The 27414-nt window shown below is 49.9% G+C and overlaps 1 protein-coding gene and 1 long non-coding RNA gene across 2 annotated transcripts; both read left to right on the top strand.

Annotated features, from left to right (window-relative positions):
* Positions 1 to 3014: 3014 nt before the first annotated feature.
* EGR1 (early growth response 1) lies at positions 3015 to 6798 on the top strand. The gene is made up of 2 exons (XM_082623108.1): positions 3015 to 3562; positions 4267 to 6798. Exons 1-2 carry the CDS (start codon positions 3262 to 3264, stop codon positions 5583 to 5585), a joined length of 1620 nt encoding a protein of 539 aa, XP_082479234.1. The 5' UTR covers positions 3015 to 3261; the 3' UTR covers positions 5586 to 6798.
* A 16268-nt stretch (positions 6799 to 23066) lies between these two features.
* LOC309805780 lies at positions 23067 to 26103 on the top strand. Its single transcript, XR_014294303.1, has 3 exons — positions 23067 to 23180; positions 24016 to 24235; positions 25622 to 26103. It is a non-coding gene; the product is annotated as an uncharacterized lncRNA (long non-coding RNA).
* Positions 26104 to 27414: the final 1311 nt, after the last annotated feature.

The following is a 27414-nucleotide window of genomic DNA, read 5'->3' as shown; positions in this document are numbered from 1 at the left end:
CATGTGCCCATCCTGACTCAGTGGCTATGCCTAGGGAGATGGAATGCCCCTGGACTGCTGGATGGAAGTGTCCTAGACAGATGGCCAGGCAAGGGTGACATACCCTCTCCTAGAACTAGGATGGGGTTCTATTCCCTCAACCACATGGATTGGGGTGGTTCTCCAGAGGAAATAGCTGGCAGGGAGCACTTAGGAAAAGAAAGGTTGGACATGCAAAGCAAAAGATGTAGATTGTTAGGATTTCGAGTGCCCAGCTTCAGTGAGGACATGAAGATACCGTAGGTCAGCTTACATATTAGAATCATAGGGGAACCGGTTTGCCCTGGCTGGGGGAGGAAGATGTACTCTTGGAGTCTGGGCAGCTCCTGAGAGACAGAAGAAGGATCCTAGGACAAAGTGCCTGCTTAGTTCTGGCCCTCATGAGCTCAGGAAGATTGTGATTCAGTTAGCCTAGGGTAAAACCTTTCTTTTTCAGAGCTCCACAGTGATTCTGCTGCACAGTCAAGGTTGAAATAATTCTGCTCTAGGAAATGATGTTCTACTGCAGCAAGAAGGATTCAGATTAGCTTTTCAGGACAATGTCCCCTGTGTTAGAATTGGAATGTTTCTCCTTCTCTGTACAACTTTTGAGAAAAGGGTCACTGGGGTTTGCTTGGAGGCTGAGGATGGGTGGGTGAGCTGTGGGTGACCCTGTGGGGGTCATAAATAACAATAGCCACTGTTTACTGAATGCCAACAGCAAGGCAGGCACTGTGCTTTAGGACTTCACAGAGGTCAGTCCACGTGAGTTTCAGTCTTCACAACAATCCTTCCATGTGGGCATCATTAACATTAGCTCTTTTTTACAGCTGAAGAAAGATATAAAAATCCTGGCCAAGGTACCCCACCAGGAAGTAGCAAAATGGGCATTCAGACACAAGACATCTGACCCTGACAGGCCTGGCCTTCCTGCCCAGCAGGAGGCCTCAGAGAGGTGCCTCACTCTTGCTCCTAATGGATAACGCGGTAGGCGGTGGAAGTGGACACCCACCAGGCCCTAGCATTTGGGATGGGGAGTTCAGACCTAGAGCACAGAGACGAGGGAGCCCTGGTTCACTGCCGGATTCCTTAAGCCGATTTTTATAAGTGTGTGTGTGTGTGTGTGTGTGTAGGATTCAGAAGGATGAAGCCCAAGATAGCTACGCCCCCTCCCCCAATTTAAACCCTCCGACACCTACTTCCTGAGGCTGTTTAGATTCAAGCAGACCCTAACCCGCTCCCTTCCCTCCCAGTATCGTCAGCAAGCTCCTTCCACACACACACTTTCTGCTTTCTTTTTAAATTCAGAAAAACACCACCTCCCCTGGATTCAGAGCTAGAGCAGAAGCCTTCCCCTACAGGAATCCCAGTTCTCTTTTGGTTGCGCACTTGATTGTGGGGAGGGGGGCGGGGACGGGACAGGGAGGGCTTCCTCGTTTGCGTCCCGCTCCCGGGAGACCTGCGGGAACCATTCCAGTCTACTCCCCTCTCCTCCCACACTCGCCCTTGGCCTGGCTCGACGAGGGGAGTGTTATCCCGCCCGGGATTTGGGCGCCTCGGCTGTGGCGGCTCCCCAGGGACTGCAGGGGGAGCCCAGGATGCGGCGCCTGCTCAGTTCGCGCTCACTGCGTCTAAGGCTCCCCCAGCCTGGCGCAGCGCCCAGCACAGAAGCCGGGAGGGGGAGCAAGACAGCGGCGGGAGAGCCCACTCGGCCAGGGGCCGGGGGAACCGAGCTGGAGGGACCTCCAGAGGGCAGCACCAACCCGCTAAGCAGGTCCTCTCTTCGAGCCAGCCTGGGGTCCCCAGACAGTCCACAGGGAAGTCTCCTTTTCAGATTCCCACACTTCCCGCCCCACCTCCACCTGTTCTGGATAAAGGTGGGACCGCCTCCCACCAACACAGGGACCACCAGCTCCTGGTGGGAACAGCACGCAGGTCTCTCCGGAGGCAATCAGCTTACCTCGTCCAACCACCCAAACGTGGGCTCTTCCCCAGAGGGACCAGAGAACAGCCTTTTGGTTCGGGTGGCGCAGAGGGATCCCCAGGCCCCAACAGCCCCACCCCATTGGCAGATGGCGGAGAAGCAGATGGCCCACCGTACCGCACAGGAAGGAACCCAGGAACCATCTGGCCATTATTTCCTAGCCTCAGTTTCCCCCGCGACACTTGGAAAGGCACCATGCCATTGGTCGAGGCCTGGGGTCAGGGCCCCGCCTCTCCTGGGCGGCCTCTGCCCTGACCAGCCCAGCAGCTCCTCCCCTTCGCTCCCGCCCGGCTCCCACGGTCCCAGAGGTAGGCGGGCGAGCCCTGGATCACGGTGGCAGAACCCAGGTCCTACTCGCCCTCGCCCCCGCCCAGGGCCCGGGCTTTCCCAGCCCAGTCCCCGCCGGGAGCCGCGAAACGCATAGAGCTACGCGCCTGGAACCCTCCCCGCCTGGGCGTCCCCGGCTCTTGCGCGCGCGTAGGGCTCCCGGCTCGGAACCAGGGAGGAGGGAGGGAGCCAGGGAACAGCAAGCAGCGACCCGGAAACGCCATATAAGGAGCAGGAAGGATCCCCCGCCGGAACAACCCTTATATGGGCAGCGCCTTATTTGGAGTGCCCAGATATGGCCCGGCTGTTTCCGGCTCCGGGAGGAGGGAAGAAGGCGGAGGGAAGGGACGGGGGCAACGCCGGGAACTACGGAGCAGCTTCGGTCCGGGAGTCCTCAGCTGTGGCTTGAGCACTAAGCTTCCTCGAAGCCTGGGCACCCAGGGTGTGGGAGCCGGCGTCGGGCCCAGGGTGCGGGATGGCAGTGCCTATGGCTCTTGGAGAGGGGGCTTCACGTCACTCCGGGTCCTCCCGGCTAGTCTTGCCATATTAGGGCTTCCTGCTTCCCATTTATGGCCATGTACGTCATGAAGGAGGCGGGGCCATGTCGTTCCAGACCCTTCAAATAGAGGCGGATCCGGGGAGTCGCGAGAGATCCCAGCGCGCAGAACTCGGGGAACCGCCGCCGCCAGCTGCCGCCGCCGCCGCCACCAGCTTCCGCCGCAGGACCGGCCCCTACCCCAGCCTCGGCAGCCGCGCCGCGTCTACACCGGCCGGCGGCGAGGGCGAGCCGGCAGACCCCACCTGCGCTTTCCACAGTGTGCCCCGCGCCCCGCATGTGACCTGACCAGGCCCCCGAGAGGTGTCCCCCGCAGCTCCTGCCCCGGGCTGCGCCCACCCGCCCCAACACCAGCTCTCCAGCCCGCCAGTCCGGGATGGCGGCAGCCAAGGCCGAGATGCAGCTGATGTCCCCGCTGCAGATCTCCGACCCCTTTGGCTCCTTTCCTCATTCGCCCACCATGGACAACTACCCTAAGCTGGAGGAGATGATGCTGCTGAGCAATGGGGCTCCCCAGTTCCTCGGTGCCTCCGGGGCCCCGGAGGGCAGCGGCGGTAACAGCAGCAGCAGCGGGGGCGGTGGAGGTGGAGGGGGCGGCAGCAACAGCAACAGCAGCGGCGGCGCCTTCAACCCTCAGGGGGAGGCGGGCGAGCAGCCCTACGAGCACCTGACCGCAGGTAAGCTGGGGCCTACGCTTAGGGCTAGCCCCTTCGCCACCATCCTGGCGTCTGGTCCTTCCCCACGGCCTTTTGCAGCGCCCCTTTCACCGCGGCAGTGCTCCTGGACTTCAGGGATGCAAGTGGGGTTTCCCTTCCATTCCTCTCATCCCTAAGGCCCTGTGTTAGAGGAATGCCTGGGGACATCCCCCCACCCCCTCCTCGTCCTTAACGGTGCGCAGGGGAGCCAGCTTTTGTTTTGGATGGAGAGCTGTGGGGCTGCGGGGGTGGGGGGAGGGGGGGAGGGCTTGTTTGGACGAGCAGGGCTGTGCCCCCTCCGCCTCCAGAAAGGCTAGCCTGCCGCCTGTCCCCAAGGAAGGACCGTGATCCTTGGCCAGGGATGTTCCGGCAGCCCGGGGTAGGGGTCGCGCACTAGCGGTGGCCGAGGGGGTGCTGGCGGGAATCCCTCGCCCGCGCAGCCGCTGCTGCGGAACGCTGGGAGCTGCAGTGGAGGGGGATTCTCCGTATTTGCGTCAGCTGTTGTTGAAATGGGTTCTGCTTCTGGAGCGGGTCCAGGAACATTGCAATCTGCTGCTATCAATTATTAACCAGCTCAAGAGTCAATGGTAGCTGGCCTGACCTCTTGCCTGGCAGCGTGGGTCCTCCTCACCCTCCAGTGATTGCTCTCCAGTAACCAGGCCTCCTCCCTCTCTCTCTCCTGCCAGAGTCTTTTCCTGACATCACTCTGAATAACGAGAAGGTTCTAGTGGAGACGAGTTACCCCAGCCAAACCACCCGGCTGCCCCCCATCACCTACACTGGCCGCTTCTCTCTGGAGCCTGCACCCAACAGTGGCAACACCTTATGGCCTGAGCCCCTCTTCAGCCTGGTCAGCGGCCTCGTTAGCATGACCAACCCCCCAGCCACCTCATCCTCAGCATCATCTCCAGCGGCCTCCTCCTCTGCCTCCCAGAGCCCACCCCTGAGCTGCGCAGTGCAGTCCAACGACAGCAGCCCTATTTACTCAGCGGCACCCACCTTCCCCACACCTAACACCGACATCTTCCCTGAGCCACAAGGTCAGGCCTTTCCAGGCTCAGCAGGCACCGCGCTTCAGTACCCACCTCCTGCCTACCCTGCTGCCAAGGGTGGCTTCCAGGTCCCCATGATCCCTGACTATCTGTTTCCACAACAGCAGGGGGACCTGGGCCTGGGCACCCCAGACCAGAAACCCTTCCAGGGCCTGGAGAGCCGTACCCAGCAGCCTTCGCTCACTCCACTCTCTACCATCAAGGCCTTTGCCACGCAGTCGGGCTCCCAGGACCTGAAGGCCCTCAACACCACCTACCAGTCCCAGCTCATCAAACCCAGCCGCATGCGCAAGTACCCCAACCGACCCAGCAAGACTCCCCCCCATGAACGCCCCTACGCCTGCCCCGTGGAGTCCTGTGACCGCCGCTTCTCTCGCTCTGACGAGCTAACCCGCCACATCCGCATCCACACTGGCCAGAAGCCTTTCCAGTGCCGCATCTGCATGCGCAACTTCAGCCGCAGCGACCACCTCACCACCCACATCCGCACCCACACAGGCGAGAAGCCATTCGCCTGTGACATCTGTGGGAGAAAGTTTGCCAGGAGTGATGAACGCAAGAGGCATACCAAAATCCACTTGCGGCAGAAGGACAAGAAAGCAGACAAAAGTGTGGCCTCTGCTGCTACCTCCTCTCTCCCTTCCTACACATCCCCAGTGGCTACCTCCTACCCATCCCCAGTGGCTACCTCTTACCCATCCCCAGCCACCACCTCATACCCATCACCCGTGCCCACCTCCTACTCCTCTCCCGGCTCCTCGACCTACCCATCGCCTGTGCACAGTGGTTTCCCGTCACCCTCCGTGGCCACCACATACTCCTCTGTTCCTCCTGCTTTCCCCGCCCAGGTCAGCAGCTTCCCTTCCTCAGCTGTCACCAACTCCTTCAGCGCCTCCACAGGGCTTTCGGACATGACGACCACGTTTTCTCCCAGGACAATTGAAATTTGCTAAAAGGAAAGGAAAAAGGGAGAAAATGAAACACAGGAGACTTAAAGGACGGGAGGAGGAGATGGCCGTAGGAGGGGGCTCCTCTTAGGTCAGATGGAGGTTCTCAGAGCCAAATCCTCCTCTATTTGACCCCAGGGTCGCTGTGGAAGTCTGTTGGCCAACAATTCTTTCTGTCCACTTCCCTTTCCTCCCCAGGACCTACTCCCTTTGACTTCAGCTGCCTGAAACAGCCATGTGCAAGGTCTTCACTTCTATCCAAAGAACTTGATTTGCATGGATTTTGGATATATCATTTCAGTATCATCTCCATCGTTATGCCTGACCCCTTGCTCCCTTCAATGCTAGAAAATCAAGTTGGCAAAATGGGCTTTGAGCCCCTCAGAGTCCAGCCCTGTACTGTTGTACAGTGTCTGTGCCATGGATTTTGTTTTTCTTGGGGTACTCTTGATGTGAAATAATTTGCATACTCTATTGTATTATTTGGAATTAGATCCTCACTTTGGGAAAAAAAAGAAAAGCCAAGCAAACCAATGGTGATCCTTCGTTTTGTGATGATGCTGTGACAATTAAGTTTGAAGCTTTTTTTGAAACAGCAATTCTTGGTATTAATCGGAGCATGTTTCAGAGTGTTGTTTTGTTAACCTTTTTGTAAATATTGCCCGACTGTACTCTCACATGTGGCAAAATATGGCTTGGTTTTTCTCCTTTTTTTTGAAAGGTTTGGGGTTTTTTTTGTCCTTTTGGTTTAAAAAGTTTCACGTCTTGGTGCCTTTTGTGTGATGCGCCTTGCTGACGGCTTGACATGTGCAATTGTGAGGGATGTGCTCACCTCTAGCCTTAAGGGGGGCAAGGAGTGGTGATTCAGGGGAGGCTTTGGGAGCAAAATAAGGAAAAGGGCTGAGCTTGAGCTTCAGTTCTCCAGAATGTAAGAAAACAAAATCTAAAAATCTGAACTCTCAAAAGTCTATTTTTTTAACTGAAAATGTAAATTTATATATATATTCAGGAGTTGGAATGTTGTAGTTACCTACTGAGTAGGCGGCAATTTTTGTATGTTATGAACATGTAGTTCATTATTTTGTGGTTTTATTTTACTTTGTACTTGTGTTTGCTTAAACAAAGTGACTGTTTGGCTTATAAACACGTTGAATGCGCTTTACTGCCCATGGGATATGTGGTGTATATCCTTCAGAAAAATTAAAAGGAAAATAAAATAGCTGTGGTTGGGTGTGTTTCCTGGGCTAGGGGGAGGCCTCTGTAGTAGCCGTCTCTATCGAGGGGTTTGAGGGGCTTTTCCAGAGACAAGGATATTCCAACCAGAGACATGCCCACTGTGTGTCGCTGGAGTGAATTCTTTGAGAATTGGGTTTGGGTCTCCTCTTCTTGATACTGGGCCCATTCCTCAGTCTGGTGGGCTTCAGGCTTATCTTGGTTAGTGAAAGCTAAAAAAGGCCAGAGGTAGAGGTGGAACATGTGTGGCCAGAGGTAGCACCATTCTAGCCCCAAATGTCTAACCAGCCCTGCCCCCATCTCTACCCAGGATTGGGAAATTCTGTTCCCAGTTCTTGGGAATCCCTGCCCTATACACCTGGGGGAGATAAGGGGTGAGCAGAGGGCTTTGGGAAACAGTAAAAGCTGGGGCTGCCTCAGATTCTCCCTCCCATCCTCCATGTCTCCAGAAGCCTGAGGGTATCGAAGAAGGTTAGAAGAGGCAAGGTCCAGTTATCAAGCCAAGAATCCTTCCAGGAGAAAATCTCATTACTTGCCAGCTAGAGCTGTGATCCTTGGCAGCTTCCTGTGACACAGGGCAGAGTGGGCAGGAGGCTGACCTGGTGTTTATTGTTCCACCGAGACTAAGTCTGTCCCCACTATGTAGGAGGCCTAAAGTGCTAGGTTCCTCTGGCCCCAGCCCCCGAGGGTCCACACTCATAGCCAGAGCAATTCTTGTGGGCTCGTGAGCATCTGTCTGTTCTGTGAGAGGCCTTGAGCTGGCCATGACAACAATGTACATTGTCAGTTGGGGAGATAGAGATGAAGCCAAAAATTATAACATGGTGCTAGGTCATATAACATGGGCAAGCATGAGGCTCTCTGGGAGTACCGTGGAGGACACTCAACCCACCCAGGGGCTTAGGAAAGGTGGAAAAGTTGAGTTTGGCAGAGTAAATGGAAGTCAGCCCGATTTGGCTTGCTTTGTGTGTGAGACAGGGAGGATGGATGGATGGATTACTGAATGGAAGCACTACCTCCAACCCTGATATGAGTCTTCTTGTGAATTGGTCAGACACCACCTTCCATTGGTCAGATGGGTGCAGTAGATTTGGTGTCCTGGAATTCCCAAGCCTTGGCTCCCTTCCCAGCTTCTGACCCCAAAATCAAGGACAATGAAGTATCCCCTCTATCCAATATGGATATCAGGCCCTGAACGAAATCTAAGTCTAACCTACCTCCACACCTTCTCCTCCCTCTAAGGGTCTCCCTGGTTACCAACCCACAGCTCTCCCGGAGCCAGGGGAATTCCAGCAATCCCCTGGCATCAACCCAATTCTTTCTCTTCCATTCTACCCCTCAAGCACCAGCAGTGTTGATCTCTGCCCTTTCCCATGACACCAGACTCCTCAGCCTGGAACACGGGGAACCAAGCCACCTTCTCTAGCAACGGGCACATCCCTGTAGCCTCCTGGCAAAATCGCCATGTCCTGATGGGACAATATTTGCATTGGCACACCTCTTCCCAGCCCCACCTCCCCTCCCCATCTTACTCTAGGCCCAGGAAAACAAGTCTATGCCTGTTACACATTCTTAAGAATTTCTCATCACAGGCTCCCAAGAAAAAAAAACATGGCAAGAATAAAATATGAAAGAAGGAGCAAAGAGACTCACTCTGTTCCTTTAAATCAAAGGGTCTCCTACATTGTTACAGTAAATCAGAATCAGATTGCCAGTCCCCATTCCCAGAACATCTGATTCCTGAGGTCTGGAATGGGGTCCTGGAACTGGCCTTGATAACTAGCATGCCAGGTGATTCTGATGCAGATGCCAAGCCTGCCAGCTAATTATCATTAGTCCTGTCAGCAGGGTTTCTTTGGGTTCTGACAGGTGAAATTTAAGTTTCTTTGCATGGTTTAAATAGGCTAAGCCTCAATAATTGCCTGATTTTAAGATCCTATAGTATAAAGAAAAAGGAAAGTGTTCATTTTAACTCCTGATCCTGTGAGGGAAATCTAAAACCAAGGGCACAGGGCAGTGCTGATAAAAACTCACATCATCGGGGCTTCCCTGGTGGCGCAGTGGCTGAGAGTCCGCCTGCCGATGCAGGGGACACGGGTTTGTACCCCGGTCCAGGAAGATCCCACATGCCGCGGAGCGGCTGGGCCCATGAGCCATGGCCGCTGAGACTGCGTGTCCAGAGCCTGTGCTCCACAACGGGAGAGGCCACAACAGTGAGAGGCCCGCGTACAGCAAAAAAAAAAAAAACAAAAAACCTCGTATCATCATAAAGGCTGAGGTTTGGGAAGGGACCCAGATAGTGTTAAACAATTGATTGCTACCTGGGGACATTGTCTAGGGCTTCAGGGATGTGGAGAGGGACAGAGAGGAATGGGGTGGAAGAGGAGAGAGGGCAGGGGAACTCGGCCAGCGAAGGACAGGTTTCAATTCTGAAGCAAAAGAAAACCAGGTCCTAAGGACTCTTGACCCTTACCTCTTAGTATCTGAGAGGTACTCTTTTCTCTTAAATTTCAGGAATGTTCAGCCTCATTCATTTTGAAAGATTCTAAGCACTCAGAAAGGCAGAGCTTAGCTTCTATTGTCAGGCTGGGTTTGAGGTGTGCTTCCTTCTACCTGCCCCCACTTACAGCTCCCACACCCCAGGAAGAAATGGAGTCAGGAATGGGTGCAATGGAGTCAGAGGGGTTCTCTCCAATGTTCCCCTCTCTCCTCTGCTCTTTTCCCTGGTGCAGCCACACTTAATGCAGTTTGAGAGGGGAAGATTAGGCAGAGTGAGATCCCATTGGTCCTAAGGGGAATGAGACCAAGTCTAAAAGAAGCAGATATTGAGCAAATAAGATTTCAACATTCCACCCATACGTAGAATGGGTGCTAATAAGATTTTGGGTGCTAATAAGATTTTGGGTACTAATAAGATTTTGCACCCAAATAGCAAATCTAGCCCTCCACTTCAGTGATTTTTCATCACATCTCCCTTTTCCCATTACTAGAACCTAGGAGAGCCTTTTGAGGCAAAGCTTACTTGATATGTTCTCTTAGGTCAAGTTGGTGGCTCAGCTTCTCAGATCCAAGTAAAACTATCTCATCTCCTTTTTCAGGAAGCCCTCCCATAAGTCCATTCTCCTCAGTACTTAGGTTGTTTATTATTATTATTACTGCTATTATTACGACTTTATTGAGGTACACTTGATGTACATATAAAAGTACAAAAAACTGATGTAAATACAACTGAGGTACATGTAAAGTGTACAATTTGATGAGTCTTGACATGTGTACACAGGTGAAACCATCGCCACAATTAAGATAATGAACATATCCATCACCTTCAAAACTTTCCTCATACCCCTTGGATGTCTTTCCTTCTTCTACCTCTCTCCCCAGGCAACCACTGATCTGTTTTCTGTCACTATATAGATCAGTTTGCATTTTCTGGAGTTTCATACAAGTTGAATAATTCCGTATGTACTCGTTTTGGTCTGGGTTCTCTCACTTAGCATTGTTATTTTGAGATTCATCCATGTTGTTGCATGTATAAATAGTTCACTCCTTTTTATTGCTGAGCAGTATTCCACTGCACAGCTATAGCACAATTTGCTCACCTTCTCACCTGTGCATGGATGTTGGGGTTGGTTCCCTTTTAGGGGCTATTAGAAATAAAGCTGCTTTGAGCATTTGAGTACAAGTCTTTGTGTGGATGTGGGCCCATTCACTCCAGAGCCCCCCCATTCTGGCACCTTCTTCCCACCACGTCCCCATTTACTCCCCTCTCTCTTACTCAAAGCAGTAATCACCCCCTTCCCCCCCCACTCATGGAGTCAGGGCCCAGACTCCTAAAAATTTTTTGCTTCATTTAATCTTTCTGCATGGAAATGGAGCCAGCCCCTTCACCATCTTTATTGCTCTATTTCAAACTCCCTCCCGTTTGTTTATATCTTCTTGGTAATATGTCTGGGGCTAAACAAGTTATGCTTGTTTATATGTCATTATTTATTCAGTTTGGCAAATGTCCTTAAGTCCTCAGCAATACTTTTCTAAGGAGAAAAGGTTCCTGGTGGATGGTGGGCCACACACTGATGAGGTGCTCGTACCTCAGAAGGAGGAAGGGGCTAAGATCAGATGGTGTGGGAAATTGTCCCGGGAGACTAGTCCTGAGAAGTTATCTGTACACGTTGCATTTTGTTACTATCTCCTGGGGGATCTTACCTGGATGGATTTTCTAGAACATGGGCCCCACTCACTCACTAGTTATCACAAACCCTATCCTACCACATTCCCACCCCTCAGTTCTGAGATAGTCTTGCGACTACATCTTTTCTCTCTCCTCTTTGGGCCAAGAGAGCCCGGGACTGTGCAGCAGCCTGAGGATGAAAAGGCAGTGGGGGTCAGAGGGTGGGTTCCCCACTCTGATAAACTGGCACTTGCTGCCTGCCTGGGTGTATGTTGGGGTTGGTGTGGGGAGAGGGTGACTTGCTTTATTTTGGAAAATTATCCTTAACAGTTACCCTTTTCAGACAGACAATAACAAGTGTTGGTGATGTGAAAAAACTGGAACCCTCATACATTGCTTGTAGGCATGTAAAAAGGTGCCACTTTGGAAAACAGTTTATCCATTTCTTATAAAGTTAAACATACACTTACCATACGACCCAGCAATTCCACTCCTGGCTATCTACCCAAGAGAAATGAAAACATGTTTACACAAAGATATGGATGCGAGTATTCATAAGAGCCAAAAAGTGTAAACAAGTCAAAATGTCTATTCAACTGGTGAATGGATAAATAAGATGTGGTAGATCCAAACAACGAAATACCACTCTGCAATCATTAAGGGACAAAATATGGATGTGTGCTACAACATGGATGAACCTTAAAGACATTATAATAAAAAAGTTAGGGCTTCCCTGGTGGCGCAGTGGTTGGGAGTCCGCCTGCCGGTGCGGGGGACGCGGGTTCGTGCCCCGATCCCGGAGGATCCCACGTGCCGCGGAGCGGCTGGGCCCGCGAGCCGTGGCCGCGGAGCCTGTGTGTCCGGAGCCTGTGCTCCGCGGCGGGAGGGGCCGCGGCGGTGAGAGGCCCGCGTACAGCAAAAAAAAAAAAAAAAAAAAAAAAAAGTTAGGTGCATATTGTATGGTTGCATTTATATGAAATGTCCAGAAAAGGCACATCTATAGAGACAGCAGATTAGTAGTTGCCAGGGGCTCGGGGTAAGAGTAGATCTTGAGGGACTTCCCTGGCTGTCCAGTGGTTAAGACTCTGTGCTTCCACTGCAGGGGATGCAAGTTTGATCCCTGGTGGGGGAACTAAGGTCCCGCATGTGGAAGGGCCAAAAATAAATTAAAAAGAGAAAAAAAAAGAGTAGATCTTGACTGCAAATCAGCTTGTTATTTTGGGGATGATGGAAATGTTCTAAAAATGAACTGTGATGTTTGAACAACTATGTAAATTTACTAAAAGTCATTGAATTGTATTCTTAAAATGGATGAATTTTATGGTATGTAAATAAAGCTATTTTTAAACCCTTTATACCTCACTACAGCTAGATTTTTAAAATCTTTTCCTTTCCTGTCTTCTTGTGCCCATTCCCCAGGTAGACTTCCCAGTGCTTATTCCTTCCTACAGACTTGTCCTCCCTCCCTGGGGGTGACCCACTTGAGCCCTCTCTCCTGCTGGCTGCCCTGGCCTGGGCTCTGACCAGCCTCTCTGCTGGGAGAACACAGCCCTCTAAGATCATGATTCTGATTTGCAAACTAGAGTCCAAAGAGCAGGCCTGGGGAGAGTGGTGGGGGACGCTCCCCTAAGACTCTCACTTGGGACTCATTTGGAGGGAGGGGGTTTAATAAATCTGGGGAGGCAAATGCGTGGAAACGAATCTCTCCTGAAGTGTGTTCTCCCAGCCCTGTGACCCAGGTAAATCAGGCTGCCCACCTGGGCCTGAGTGCCTCCTGAGTTCCCAGACAAACCCAGAAGTCGCCATTTCTACAGAACCATAAGTGGGTGCCTGCCTCAGAGAAAATTATCTCAGCCTCCTCAGAAACTCATTTCTGCTCATAACCAACTTCTCATCCTAGAATCTTTTCAGATCCAAAGATCAAACTCCTGAGAACCAAACTGGGCCTCATTTTTTGAACAAATTAATGAAGCACCTACTGGGGTTAAGTTGGTCCAGGGCATATGGAGGGGATCTGGGAAAACAAAAAACAAAACCATCCCAGCCTGCCAAACACCTTTGAATCTCTTCAGAACCAACTTTGAATTCCTTCAAACTGGCTTGTCAGAGACAGTGAATCTCTAGCTGCCTTATCAAAACCAGTTTTCAGTCACCTCAACACCAATCATCCATCTTAAACTGTCTTCTCAGAACCACCTATTTAATACTCTAAGGTCCACCCAACCTGGCCCATTTGTAAGTCTTCTTAGATCAGTGATGAGGCCAAGCAGTACTTTGGGGAGTGTTCTCAATATCCTATGAATGATGCAAATGCAAATTTGATTGCACCAAGTCTCTGTAAAACAGAAACGCTGGAGTGGTGACTGCTTCCGATCCCATTCCAGTGGCCTCAGAACCAAGTTTGTCCCCTCAAATTTGTGATGACTTCCCTGAAGTGTCTCCTCAGAGCCATCTTTCATTCTCTTCAGAGCCAGACTTCATTCTTGGCTGCTGAAACTGCCAAGGTCCTTAGAATTTTCTTCTCAGAAGCATCTTGGTTCTATCCAGAAATACTTTTTTTCTATCTCCTCAGACCCAACTGTCAGGCTTCAAAAAGCAAGACTTTAAAAGTTATTCATCCATGGGCCTCAGGTTTCCCATCTGTTTAATGGGGAAAACTTCTTTTTCTTTCTTTTTTTTTTTTTTTTTGTGGTACGCAGGCCTCTCTCTGTTGTGGCCTCTCCCGTTGTGGAGCACAGGCTCCGGATGCGCAGGGTTCAGCGGCCATGGCTCACGGGCCCAGCCGCTCTGCGGCATGTGGGATCTTCCCGGACCGGGGCACGAACCCATGTCCCCTGCATCGGCAGGCGGACTCTCAACCACTGCGCCACCAGGGAAGCCTGAAAACTTCTTTTTCTTTAAAAAAAGAACATGAATTTTTTTCTGATTACAAAATATATATAAATTGTGAGAAATATAGAAACACCTTACCTTTTTCAAACATGGTAGATTGAGGGATAGCCCTTGGATGCACGAAAGTCTCACACACTGATGGAGGGAGAATAAACTGGTATAAGCCTTCTTGAGGGCAATTGAACAACATGCACCAAAAGCCTTATTTTTATAAGGCTTCCCTGGTGGCGCAGTGGTTAAGAATCCACCTGCCAATGCAGGGGATACGGGTTCGAGCCCTGATCCAGGAAGATCCCACATGCTGAGGAGAAACTAAGCCCGTGCGCCACAACTACTGAGCCTGCACTCTAGAGCCCACGAGCCACAACTACTGAGCCCACGCGCCTAGAGCCCGTGCTCTGCAACAAGAGAAGCCACCGCATGAGAAGCCCGTGCACCGCAAGGAAGAGTAGCCCCCACTCTCTGCAACTAGAGAAAGCCCACGTGCAGCAACGAAGACCCAATACAGCCAAAAATAAATAAATAAATTTCTTTTAAAAAAAGTTCATGCCCTCTGACCTAGCAGTTCTTCCAGGATTGCTGTTAATTACAGTGTATTATTTGTAATGGAGAAAAACTGGCAACAACATAAATGTCCTATGGGTGATGGCTGAAGTAAATTGTTATATGATGGACTACTAGGCAGTCATTATAAATCATGTTCTAAAATAACTATTGACCTGAAAAAATACCCACAATATACTACTAAGTGGTAAATATATAAAATTCTATATGACATGATTCCAGTTACATAAAATGCACACATGCACACATGCATATATCAAATGTTAATGTTATTTCTGATGGGATTATGGGAAATTTTAATTTCATTTTGTGTACTTTTCTGTATTTTCCAAGTAAGCAGGATTTTAAAAAAATCATCAGAAGAAAGTATTTATGAAAGAAAAAGGAAAAAATAAGACTAGGTAAGCAAATAATTATTTTCTAGAACCTGGTATGAGGTAGTCGTCTTTAGGAAGTTCCTCTGATGGAGTATTTTCTCCCCCTGCACAGATCTGCTCCTTCAGTTGTAAGGTGTTAAGAGTGCTAAAAAGAAAAGAAGGGAAAGATTTTGTAGTGACTCAGGGCTCTATGTTCTTTGCTGAGAGGACACAGGTTGGCTGTTTAATATTCCCTGTAGGTGGATTGTCCGTTGGGGCTGGCAGGATAGAAGCATCAGGGAGCTGCTGCTGGCTTCTACATTTGGGGGCTGTAGGTTTTTTAAAAGTCGGAAAGCAGTGTTGTTTTATTAGCTTGCCACCCTATTTCTCACAGAACTCTTGAGCTCTTGCCCCCATCACCAAATTATCTCTCCCCATTTCCAATACACAATTCATGCATACTACTAGACTCCAAGTTTTTCTCTTAAACTTCTTTCTTTTGCTTATAACTGGGTTGGTGTTAACCAGGTGGTCTTGTTGTTTATTCTTGGATCAGACTGTTTGCTTTGTTGTACCCCAGTTTAGCAGGCATATCTTGGGAGAGAGCCCAAGTCTGAGTAAATTTCTTGGGGCCACACAGAGCACTGGGCCATCCAAAGTCTATGCTGCTCCTCAGTTACACAGTCGGTCTGTTATCCAAAATACATTCACCAAATGCTACCTGCTTTCTGTCAGGCCCTGAGCATGCAGAGATAAACAAGATAAGAGTCTGGGCCATCACAGAATTGGGTGGGGGGAGATTTAGAAATAAATAATTGCCTCACAGTGTGATAGAGGTGTGTATGGAGCAGGGAGTGACTAATCCTATGAAGGAGGAGGCGAACAGGGTGTAGGAGGAAGATGGGGTGTTCACAGGAGAGGGATTTGCAGGCAGAGGCAATAACAAGTACAAAGGCAAGGAAGTCAAGGTGTTCAGGAACCTGTGAATTAATGGTGGTGTGGCCTGAAAGCAAGGAAAGGAGGGGGGGCAAGAAACGGGGCTGGAAAAGCAGGTTGGGGCCAGAAGGCCAACAACTTAGTTTGACTGTGTTTCTGGGTGTTCGAAAGGCTGCACTGCTTCCTGCCTCCTTGGGAGGGTCCTGGTCCCCCCACTCCATTTCCAATTTAGTTATTGCAATAATAACAATAATGATAAGAATAATTTGGTCACTTCAGATTTTATACATGCTCTTTAATTTCAGCTTTCAATAAAGCACGAGTGACCTCAAACTCAATTATTTGATCTTAGCCCATTTTCCTTTAAATAATATATAACTTTTAAATATGCCCCAATTTCATGGATAAATCAAGCCTCATTTTTATGTGTGTGTTTAAATTTTCAAACATTCACAAAAGTGGGAGGGAGTAGTGTAATGAACTTCTCTGTATCTAACCATCAGCTCAACACCTGTCAACTCACAGCTGGTCTTGTCTTGTCTACACTGCCTTCCTCACTCCCTGCCACCACACACTGGATTATTTTGAAGCAAATTCCAGACATTACCTAATTTCACCTGAAAATACTTCAGTATATATCTTTATGAGTATTTTTTAAGTTCCTTTGTTTGAATCAAGACCTAAAAAAGATCACATTTTTCATTTGTTGATATGTCTTTTAAGTTTCTTTTCATTCATATTAGTTTCCCTTGCTATTTATTTATTGAAGAAACCAAGTTACTTGTTCTGAAGAATTCCCCACTTTTAGATTTGACAGATTGCATTTTTTCCCCTCATAATGTTATTTACTATGTCCTTCTATCCCGTGAATTTCCTATAAACTCGTTTTTTTTAATATTTATTTTTATCATTTATTTTTGGCTGCATTGGGTCTTCATTGCTGCATGCGGGCTTTCTCTAGTTGCGACGAGTGGGGGCTAATGTTCTTTGTGGTGAGCGGGCTTCTCATTGTGGTGGCTTCTCTTGCTATGGAGCACAGGTTCTAGGCGTGTGGGCTTCAGTAGTTGTGGCAGGCAGGCTCTGTAGTTGTGGCTCGTGGGCTCTAGAGTGCAGGCTCAGTAGTTGTGGCGCACGGGCTTAGTTGCTCTGCAGCATGTGGGATATTCTCGGACCAGGGCTCGAACCCATGTCCCCTTCATTGGCAGGTGGATTCTTAACCACTGTGCCATCACGGAAGCCCCCAAACTCGTTTTTATACCTAGAGGTTTGATCAAATTCAGGTTCACTTTTAAGGTCATGCTATGTACTTGTTCTGCAATATATCAAGAGACACATAATTTTTGGTTCTCTCTCTCTTTAAATTTCTAGATATTATTTTTTAATTGAAAAATAATTCATATAACATAAAAATTACAGTGTACAATTCAGTGGTTTTTAATATAGTCACGCTGTTGTACAACTACTGCCACTACCTGATTCCAGAACATTACCATCAACCCCTAAAGAAATCCTGTACCTGTTGGCAGTCACTCCCTGTTCCACCCACCCCCCAGCACCTGGCAACAACCAATCTACTTTCTGTCTGTATGGATTTGCCTATTCTGGACATTTCATGTAGATAAAACAATAAAATACATGGCCTTTGGCATCTCCGTTCACTTAGCATAATATTTTTTTAGCATAATGTTTTTAAGGTTTATCCATGTTGTAACATGCATCAGTACTTCATTCCTTCCCCCCTTTTTTTTTGTGGTACATGGGCCTCTCACTGTTGTGGCCTCTCCCATTGTGGAGCACAGGCTCCAGACACGCAGGCTCAGCGGCCATGGCTCACGGGCCCAGCCGCTCTGCGGCATGTGGGATCCTCCTGGACCGGGGCACAAACCCGTGTCCCCTGCATCGGCAGGCGGACTCTCAACCACTGCATCACCAGGGAAGCCCCATTCCCCCTTTTTTTGGCTGAATAATATTCCATTGTATGGATATACCACTTTTTTTTTTTTTTTTCTTTTTGCTGTATGCGGGCCTCTCACTGCTGTGGCCTCTCCCGTTGCGGAGCACAGGCTCCGGACGCGCAGGCCCAGCGGCCATGGCTCACGGGCCCAGCCGCTCCGCGGCATATGGGATCCTCCCAGACCGGGGCACGAACCCGTATCCCCTGCATCGGCAGGCGGACTCCCAACCACCGCGCCACCAGGGAGGCCCGGATATACCACATTTTAAAAATCCACTTATCAGTTAATGGACATTTGGGTTGCTTCCATTTTGACTATTACAAATAATGCTGCAGCTATGCACATTATATACAGGTTTCTATGTGAACATGTTTTCTGTTTTCTTGGGTGTCTCTCTCTTTGTGATGTTAAAATTAATTGATGAGTTCAAGTATTATTGATATTGTAAAATTCCCTTCCATCCTTCACCACCCAATGGTTTTAGGAATCCCTGGATTACTGATGATCCTTGTCTAAATCTACTATCTCATTAGAGGTTACTAAATGGTGATTTTGTAATTCTATCATTCCATTTGCATTTGTTAGCCAGAATTTGTCGATGATGAACTTAGGCTTAATCTTAGTTGTTTAAAAAAAAAAAAAAAAAAAGCAGGATAAATACTTGACTATTTTCTTTCACTTATCGGATAATGATATTTTGTACTTTCCTGTATGGAACCCTAATAAATGCTGGATTTCTACATGGTCAAAGATCTACAAGGTTTGCAATAAAGAATTGCAAATAAGGAATTACGATCTTGGAGCCAGAAAATACAGAGTTATTCCAATCTCTACCTGGGGAATTACAGGGAGTCCACTTAATGCCCCACAGCAATACTTCATAAAAGTCCTCCTACTTTTCCCTTCTAACTTTCCTTCTCCCTCTCCTTTCTTGTTCTTTATTAAATAGATCAGTTTAGCCTCTCTGCCCAAGTCCTTCCTTTTCCCAGCCTCTCAGACTCTACATCTCTCTCTAACTACTCCCTCCCCCCAGTTCTGATTCTGCATCACAAAATGTCCAGGAACTGGGCTGGCAAAGACTGAACCCTCTCAACTGGAAAGTGGGAAAGTGGGATTGGATTCTGAGCTGGAAACCTTTTGGTGGACGGGTAAGTTAGGAGAGAAAAAAGGGAGGAACACTCACACTAATAAACCTCATTTCCATAACATGTATTTTCTGCAATGAACATGCATCACACATGTGATAAAAATTAAATACATAAAATGTTTTTAAAATAAAAGAGATGGTAGGGAAGGAAATGAGCACTATTCTTTTTCACTTTCCAGTTGCCCTTCCTTTCCAAATACACTGCCGGCTGCATCCTGGACTTGCTGTTCCAGGGAAAGTGAAGTGGAACCTTGCCTCTGACTCAGGATTCCAAGTGTTTCCCACCTCCACAGCAGTGGGGGTGGGAGTGATGGAGTCTGCTCATGTAACAGTGCAGAGGAGCCTCTGAGAAAGGCCACTGGGAGCCTGCCCAGCTGGAGAGACTGCTGCTTTCAGGTCTCACTGGTTGAAATTGCTGGGCTCACCATCCTTTCCTGCAAGAAGCACCTTCCTGGGTCTTAAGGAGACCTCCTGAGGGCTGTTCAATTTATACATCTTTGTATCTCTTAGGGAAATCTCAAGGCATGTGGAGGGTGGTAATGTCCTCTCTAGGTTTCCTCCCACCTCGGGAGTCTGGATGGGAGCCAGAGCCCCAAGACACAGGGACCCGTGTTACCCAGGCCATCCGTCCAGGCCCTAGAAAGACGCTGGTGGCAAGTCTGAACTAAACCCAGTGAATGCTCCTGGCTGGGTTTTCACCTGTGTGGCAAAATGCAGGGAAGTGCAGGTGTGGGCAGATATTTGTGGTCTCAAGCTATGTGAGCAGGAGTCCCGGAAGGTGTGGAGAAGCCTTGGTGGCAGCAAGACAGTGTTGAGCACATGAGTTCTGGAGTCACACATCCAAATTCTAATCCCTCACTCTGCCACTTACATTACTTAGTGATCACAGGCAAGTTCCCTACTTCTCTGAGCCTCAGTTTTCACCTGGAGAAAATGGGCATAATGGTTCCCTCTCACTGGTTTTTGGTGAGGATTAGATGAGACAATATCTGCTGAGTGCTTGGCCCACTCCCATTGGGAGCTATTGTCATTGAGGAGCCCCATAAACCTTTCAATTTCTTTTTCTCTAAAACAGGGATAACAGTAGGATCTATTAAATGAGATAATAAATGAAGCGTGGTTGACCCGCTATTAACTATTAAATATTAACTATTAATACTCTTAACTCACTCCCTGTTTTGCTTGAGGTGACACTCTGATAGTTCCCTCCTCCTACTGCTTCCTCCCTCACCCTGCTCCAGTTGCCAGGACATGACTATTCTGGTCTTTTTGGACAAAAGAACAGAAGTCCCATGGAAAGAAGAATGACACCCAGAAAAGAGCAAGAGAGGAGATCAGGGGCCTCTCCCCCTCTTCAGACTGCCTCTTCTTCCCTCCTGCTGCACTCAAACCTCGGGCTTTCCTACTAGCCTCTCCCTAGCAAACCTTTTGCCCAAGGGTTCATTTTAGAGACTTCTATAATCTCCAGAGGATCAGTATTAATCTTCCCCACCTACAAGATGAGTGGCAGCTCGAAGCCAAGTGCTTCCCAGCCAAAGAAAGAAATGGAAGTTTCCTTTTTTGCTCCGTGTCTCTCTGCCCCTCCCTTCTGCGGGGGAGCTGTATGTGCTCACTCTGGAGGGACCAAAGCCGGGGCTGGCGCTAATGCGATTTTGTCTAGATGAGGCTGGCAGCTGGGAACCACTTTCCCTCGGCTTGCCCTCTGCTGGGGAAACTCCATGACGGAGACAAGGCAGCTGGCAGGGGGAAGACTCAGGTTTGAGGATGAGGACACTGCTGCTGCTGCTGCTGTGCCACGCAGGGCCACGCAGGACCCCGTGGCCACAGAGACTGATGCTGACGCCCATTTCGTTCCTGAGGACCTCCTAGAAAGGCAATGCCTTGGGTCCTGGGGGCAAGGATTTCTTTACCAGTAGCACAGTCACAAATACAAAGGAACACAGGACTTTTGTGTGGGATTGGGAGTCTGAAGACCTAGGTTCCAGTCTCAGGGCCACCACTCCACGGCCACGTAGTTTTGGTTACGTTGCTTAAGATCTCTGCCCAAATTTTAGTTTCCCTGTTTGTAAAATGTGTTCTAATACCTCCCTCAAAGGACTGTGGGAAGAATTAGTTTAAATAATATATGGGGAAACTGGAACATGGGAGATGGTTAATAAATATTGATTTATTCCCCAGAGGGACCGAGGAGGGAGGAAATCACTAGATTCTGGAGGCTTTTTAGTTTATCAGCTTATTCTACAGGTTTAAGCACCGGCCATCATACCATTTGTTGGGTGCCTGATTTTAGTGAAGATGTGTGTTTATCATTCACCATGAGTTCCTGAGTGGCTCCCTAAATATTCTGGGCCTCAGAGCTGGTTTCTCTGGGTGGCCAAGGATCAACATGTAGGACAGAAGCAATCTGTTCCTCAGAGATCCAATCAGCATCTCCCTTAAGCCCTTTGCTGCCCTCCATTTACAGTCCTTCTTTTGTGCCACCAGCACCACGTCCCCATTCTGGAAGAGGCCAGAATGACACAGCTACATGTCACCCTGTGATCTACACGGGGTGGGGGGAAGGAGCTATGTCCCTGCTAGAACTGAAAAACATCCTTGAGGGCTGCAACTTTTACAGGGAAGGTTACCATGCCAACGACAGGATGAAAGGAAACAAGGCCGTGGGTGACACATTTATTGTGTGTGTCCACAAACTTGCCTGGAACCTCTTAGGGGCTGCTAACTACAGGATGGGGCTGCCACTGAGAGGCAAGAAGGTTCAGGTTAGATTTAAGTGGAACTCCAGTACAGGCAGAACAGATGAGCGCAGGGCAGGGCCAAAGGGAGGATTGGGGAATGTTTTTCTGAGATTGATACCCATCTCTTGTTGAAATGTGTGGGTGTGGTACTGACAGCAGGTGTGGGAGGAGATGATGTCCTAGATACCAGTTTCTGGCTGTGATGGGAACTTCAACTTCCTCCAGGTTATTTTTGCCCTTGCCAGCCTGTCCAGGAGGTCAGCTAGGCTCTGGGGTACGTAGAGAAGAACAGCAGGCAAGGAGAGCAGGTCATTGGGGTAGTGGCTGAACTGAGAAAGGGGAGCATTAGGGCCACAGATAATGCCTCTGGAAGAAGCACCAAATATTGGCAACAAGTTCCCATAGATGCCAAAGAAGGGACAGTCTCCTCCAAGAGGGCAGGACTTCCAGGAAGAATGGCCAAGCTTACCTAGCCCTTCTTATCTCCTTCTCCCCAGCCTTCAGTTGGGAAAGTGCACAGAGAACTGAGGAACTGACATTAATTAAGCACCTACTCCGAGTCAAGCACTTCTCTTTCTCTCCCTCTCTCTCTCACACCACACACACATACACGCATAGACGCCCCATTTCGTTTCATTTTGATTACCACAACAACCCTGCAAATCAAGAATTATCCCCATTTTACCGATGAGGAAATTGAGATTTAGAGAAGGTAAAGTAGCTTTCCCAGCATCAGTCAGCTGGAAGGGGAGAAGCTGGGATTGGAACCCCGTCAGTCTGAATCCCACAGCTTGGAAGGGAAAACTCTAGACCTTAAGGTAGCCCTATTTTCTTCTGGAAAGATATCTTCTGGAGGCGTCAGCTCCATATAGCCCCCAGGCACCGAGGTGGCTAGGGAAAGGCTATAAGGACACAGCAGGGGACTGGGAATCCCCGCCCCCATTTCGGCCACACAAAATTTTTAGGGTGAATGCGCTGCCCCTGCGGGCCGTGCCGCTCCCGGACGTGCTTAACAGGCATCCTTCTCATTTTTATCCCCACCTCTAGGAGGAAGAGGAATCTGAGGCTCAGAGACTAAAGCTTTTTGCCCAAGGTCACAGAGCAAGTGCCTGGAGCCGGGAATCAGTCTCGGCTCGGTCAGGCGTCAAAGGCGGCCTGGACCCCGCCTCCCGTCCCCACTTCCCGTAGCTCTGGCACCGAGGGAGCCGTGCCGGGCGCTGTGCGTACCTCCAGGGACAGGAGGGGTTGGGTGCGGGGTCGTGGGCCTGGCGCGGGGTGGGGGTGGGGCGGCGCGGCGCGGCTCCGCCTTGCGGCGGCGGAAGCGGCCTCCATCTCGTGCGCGCTCCTCGGCCCGGGCGCGCTCCTCGCCCCCCGGCCCGCCCCTCGCCATATATGGCGCTTCCTCCCGGGACCCTGCCAGACGCTTCCTCCCTGCCTGAGGCCCATACAAGGCTCTTCCTTCCCGGCGTGTCTGGCAGGCGGCCCGCGGGCGGCTGTGGGCGGGAGCTCGGCCCTCCGGGTCTGCCCGCGCCCGGGAGCCGGCGGCCAGGGGACCCGCTGCCAAGGAGGGGGCGGCGGCGGGGCCGGGAACGCGCGGCCCGGCCTGGCTGAGGTAAACGCGGGACAGGCGGACTTGGGCGTCCCAAGAGGGTCTGAGGTTCCCACTGTCCCCACCGGTTTTATATTTTGTCCCACTCTTCCGCCTAATTCTCTAAGCGCAGCTGACTTTGCTGGAGTTCCTCCCTCGGCTCCCGGCCTGGGGCCTAAAGCCCCAAGCCTAAGCGTGCTGTGAGGGCCTGTCCTCGTTCGCCGCGCGCCTCCGCTAGCATTTTGCTAGTCGGTCTTCGGTATTTCCCTCGCCCTGCCTTCCTCCCTGCTTGCTGTTTCTCGCTCCTCCCTGCCTTTACTCAAGCTGTCCCTTCGGCCTGGAATGCCCTTCCCACACCATTGTGGTAGAACTGCTACTCACCCCTTACTTGTTTGAGGCCTCTGGCCATCTGGAAGTCCTTCCCACCCCACGGGTCTGGGATGCACCTAACACATCGGTTATTTATTGAGACTGCGATTCCATCTTACTCCTCTTCGCATTCCTGGTGCCTGGCTCAGTATGTGAGAGTTGTTATTATATCTGAGCGAGGGGAAAGAGGGAAAGGACCCTTTTGTCAGGATAGCCACAGTGCCTTTTCACCTTGGACAGGGGTCCCCGACTTCAGGTCCAGCCAACATTTTTACCTGCTACTCTCCCTGTGGTCTGGAGCTTCATGAGCCCCAGAACCCAACATGAATAGTTTGTGTGGAAAGTTGGAAGGTTGGGGTGGGGGAGACAGAGACGGGGCAGGTGTACACCTGCAGTGGCACTGTGGTCTGGAGTGGTGCCCACTGGGTGCCTCCACCACCCAGAATGGCTTCACTTGCTCAGCCTGACAGCTCCGGTTTATCCACTGCAGGAACCAGCAGGCCCCCACAGGCCCTCGTACAGTGCCTCCAGGGACTTAAACCTGCCGCAGCCATGTGATTACCCTGATCTTTCTGCTGGGAGATGAGCAAAGCTCGGAGAGGGACCAGATCTCAGCAGAGACCAAACCAGCAGCAGTTCCTGAACACCCACCCCCCAGTGCTTCCAGAAGTGCAACATGGACCAACCTGTGAGCATTTGCTCTTCCTCAGGTGAGGCAGGGAGATAGAAGCTCAGAGCTTGGGAGTAACAAGTAATATGCCAGGGAGGGGGCTTTTAGCACAAGAAGCCTCTGGACTTGATCCAGAATAAAATCACTCACAGACTTCCAGTCTCTGGTGGTAAGCACACACACACACTGCGAATAAGGCCAAAATAGAAGTTTTGTCAGTCTCCCTGGTCTCAGGGAGTGCCTGTGAATTGGGTGCATGGAGAAGAGATGATCTCTAAGGCCCATGACTGAAGGTTCAGGGGTTACATTTTGGAAAGAAAACTGGGTCTGGGCCTGGGCTGCACACCCAGGGACTAGGACACCTCTGGACTTGTTCCTACCTAAGGCTGCAGGCCCCCAGCGGCCTCCTCTTTCCAGTTACGATCTGGGATTGTGGGTAATGTAGTCCAGTGGCCAGCTTCTCTGGGGTGGTGGTTCTTGCCCTTCCCTCATCTAGTCTCCTTCCCCCTGCCAGCTACCACCCCCTTCTGCTCCAGGTTGAGGGCAGCACAGGGTGAGAAGGCGGTGCTTACTCGTTGCAGGGCTGGGAGATTCCCAGCTGGAAGTCAGCAAGCTATTTATAGCTGAACCTAGCAGAGGAGGAAGGCCTGAGAGAAGCTGGGGAGCTCCGGCAGCCTCCTCTCCAGCTACAGAATTTGCAGGAACCCCAGACCTCTGCTGGGCAGGCCTTGTGTTCACTTCTGGGTGAGAGGGCTTTGAGCCTGGGAAAATCCTATGGAGCAGTAGCGGTCCTGCGCTGCTCCCTGTCTTGAGAGACACAGATACTCCAGTGGCCCTGGGGCCCAGCTTTTAGGCCTCTGTATGGTGGGGATATTTGGAACCTGAGTATAGATAAGCTGAGACTTTTTGCAAAAAAAGCCAGTGTGACACCCACTATGACAGTTGCCTAGAATTTCTTTGCATTTTTCTTCTCGTTGTTTTCCTGTGCTTGCCTCTTCAACCAAATTAAATTCTCTTTAAGGACAGGAACCAAACCTTCTCTTGCCAATGGCACCAACCCTGTCTTTATGCTATAATGAGTGATCTTGCCCAAAGAAAAATCAACCCTCCCTATCAAGACTAGGGGTGTGACTTTTGTTCCCCCACCCACCTAATCCTCTGCCAGTACCCTGTGCTTTTCCCATCGGAGCACTGAATCTTTGCTTGACTGGGTCCCTCACTAGATTAGGCATTCCGTGTTGACATGGATGATGTCTGTCCTGTTGACTATCATATCCCTATTACTTGCACAATAAACAATTGTTGAATGAATGACTATGAACCTATGATAGCTAATTCCTTAGATGGAGTATTTGAAACATGCTTCATTGTCACAGCGTTTTACAAATTGGAAAACAGTTTCAGACATTTAAATGTCTTTCACCAGGACTTTCCTGGTAGCACAGTGGTTAAGAATCCACCTGCCAATGCAGGGGACACGGGTTCGATCCCTGGTCTCAGAAGATCCTACATGCCGAGGAGCAACTAAGCTCATGCGCCACAACTACTGAGCCTGTGCTCTAGAGCCCACGTGCCACAACTACTGAGCCCGCACGCCCTAGAGCCCACGCACCAGAACTACTGAGCTCATGTGCTGCAACTACTGAAGCCCATGCGCTCTAGGGCCCGAGTGCCGCAACTGCCGAGCCCACATGCTGCAACTACTGAAACCTGCGCAGTAGTTGTGGCACACAGGCTTAGTTGCTCCACAAGAAGAGAGCCCGTGCTCCGCAACAAGAGAAGCCACCGCAATGAGAAGCCTGTGCACCTCAATGAAGAGTAGCCCCCGCTCACCGCAACTAAAGAAAGCCCGCACAGCAATGAAGACCCAATGCAGCCAAAAATTAAAAAAAAAAAAATTCAAAAAAATTCAAAAAAAAATTTTTTTTAATTGAAAAGAAATATTTCACCAAGATCTTGATTAGTGGTAGAGCTGTTAGGAACTGGTGTCTGACTTCAGAGTAGCATTTAGCCGTGGTATGAGGCTGCCTGCATGCTGGCACCCAGTAGGTACCTCTGGTTCCCGAGTAGCGAAATGGGTGAGGTGGGTTAGATGAGATAGGCAGACGTGGTCAAACTGGCCTGGCCCCATGATGTATCTGGTGCAGCCAGCCAGGAGAGCTGCCAAGGAATCCTCCTAAGAAGCTTAATGAGAAAGCCCTGCTCTGATCTGCCAGAGGGGAAGTCCTGACGCAGTGGCTGTGGGCTATAGAGAGGGCAGACAGACTCTGAGCTCTGAGCAGCAGTGTTTGGGGGCTCCTTAGCTGTTATCAAGGACCTCCTGACTCTGAGTTCAGTAGATTTTTTTCAGTCTTCATCTTCCTTGAGTAATTCTCAGCAGCATTTGACTTGTAGGTGATCATCTCTTCTTGAAGGCCTCTCTTTCATTGCTTACACATTTTGATGTACAAGGCTCTATTTGGATATTAAGTGTTCCAGTACTTCAGGACTCAGCCTCATGCTCTCTTCTCAAACTGTACTGTGTCCAGAAGGATCTTTTTGAAAAACAAATCTGAATTTGTCACCCTTCTGCTTAAAACACCTCAGCGGCTTCTCCTATTCTTCAGAATAAAATTTCAAGTTCTCAGCGAGGCCTTTGAGTCTCAATCCAGTCTGCCCATGCTGGCCTCTTCTAGCTTCATCTTCCACCACATTCCCCTTTCATTCTCTGAGCTTCATCCACACTGCTCTCCACCTGCCTCAGCTGTACTCTGCCACCCCCTACATGTTCTCACTGCCTGGGATGCTCTTCCTCCTCTTTGCTTAGCTAACATCTCCTGTGCTCAGTTAAAGCACCAGTGTCTTCAGAAAAGGTGACAGCCAGGTCAAAATGCCCTGTGACAGACACTTACCTGTGGCCCTCCCTCAGGTGTTAATTGCAATTGGGGTTTCATATTCACTGGAATAATGCATTGGAAGCTCAATGGCTGTGTCTCTTTTGCTCATGATTGCATTGTAGGGTTTAGCACAATGCTTGGCTGTAGTAGGCTGTAGGTATTTTATGTAACAAATGAAATAAAAGCTTAGTTTATTTAACAAAACACCCTATTTAAACCTTGAAGAAACTGAAAAAGAAGTTAAGTATGGTCATGCAGCTAGTATATGGCAGAGTGGGACCTAGATATGCCTTCAGTGTCTGTGGTGTTAACCCCCTGCACTATGCTATCCCTCCACCTGTTA

The sequence above is a fragment of the Mesoplodon mirus genome (assembly GCF_964341445.2).
Source record: "Mesoplodon mirus genome assembly, chromosome: 5".
Classification (NCBI taxonomy): domain Eukaryota; kingdom Metazoa; phylum Chordata; class Mammalia; order Artiodactyla; family Ziphiidae; genus Mesoplodon; species Mesoplodon mirus.
Note: the sequence above shows the minus strand (reverse complement) of the source record. Positions and strands in the feature narration are given on the sequence as shown.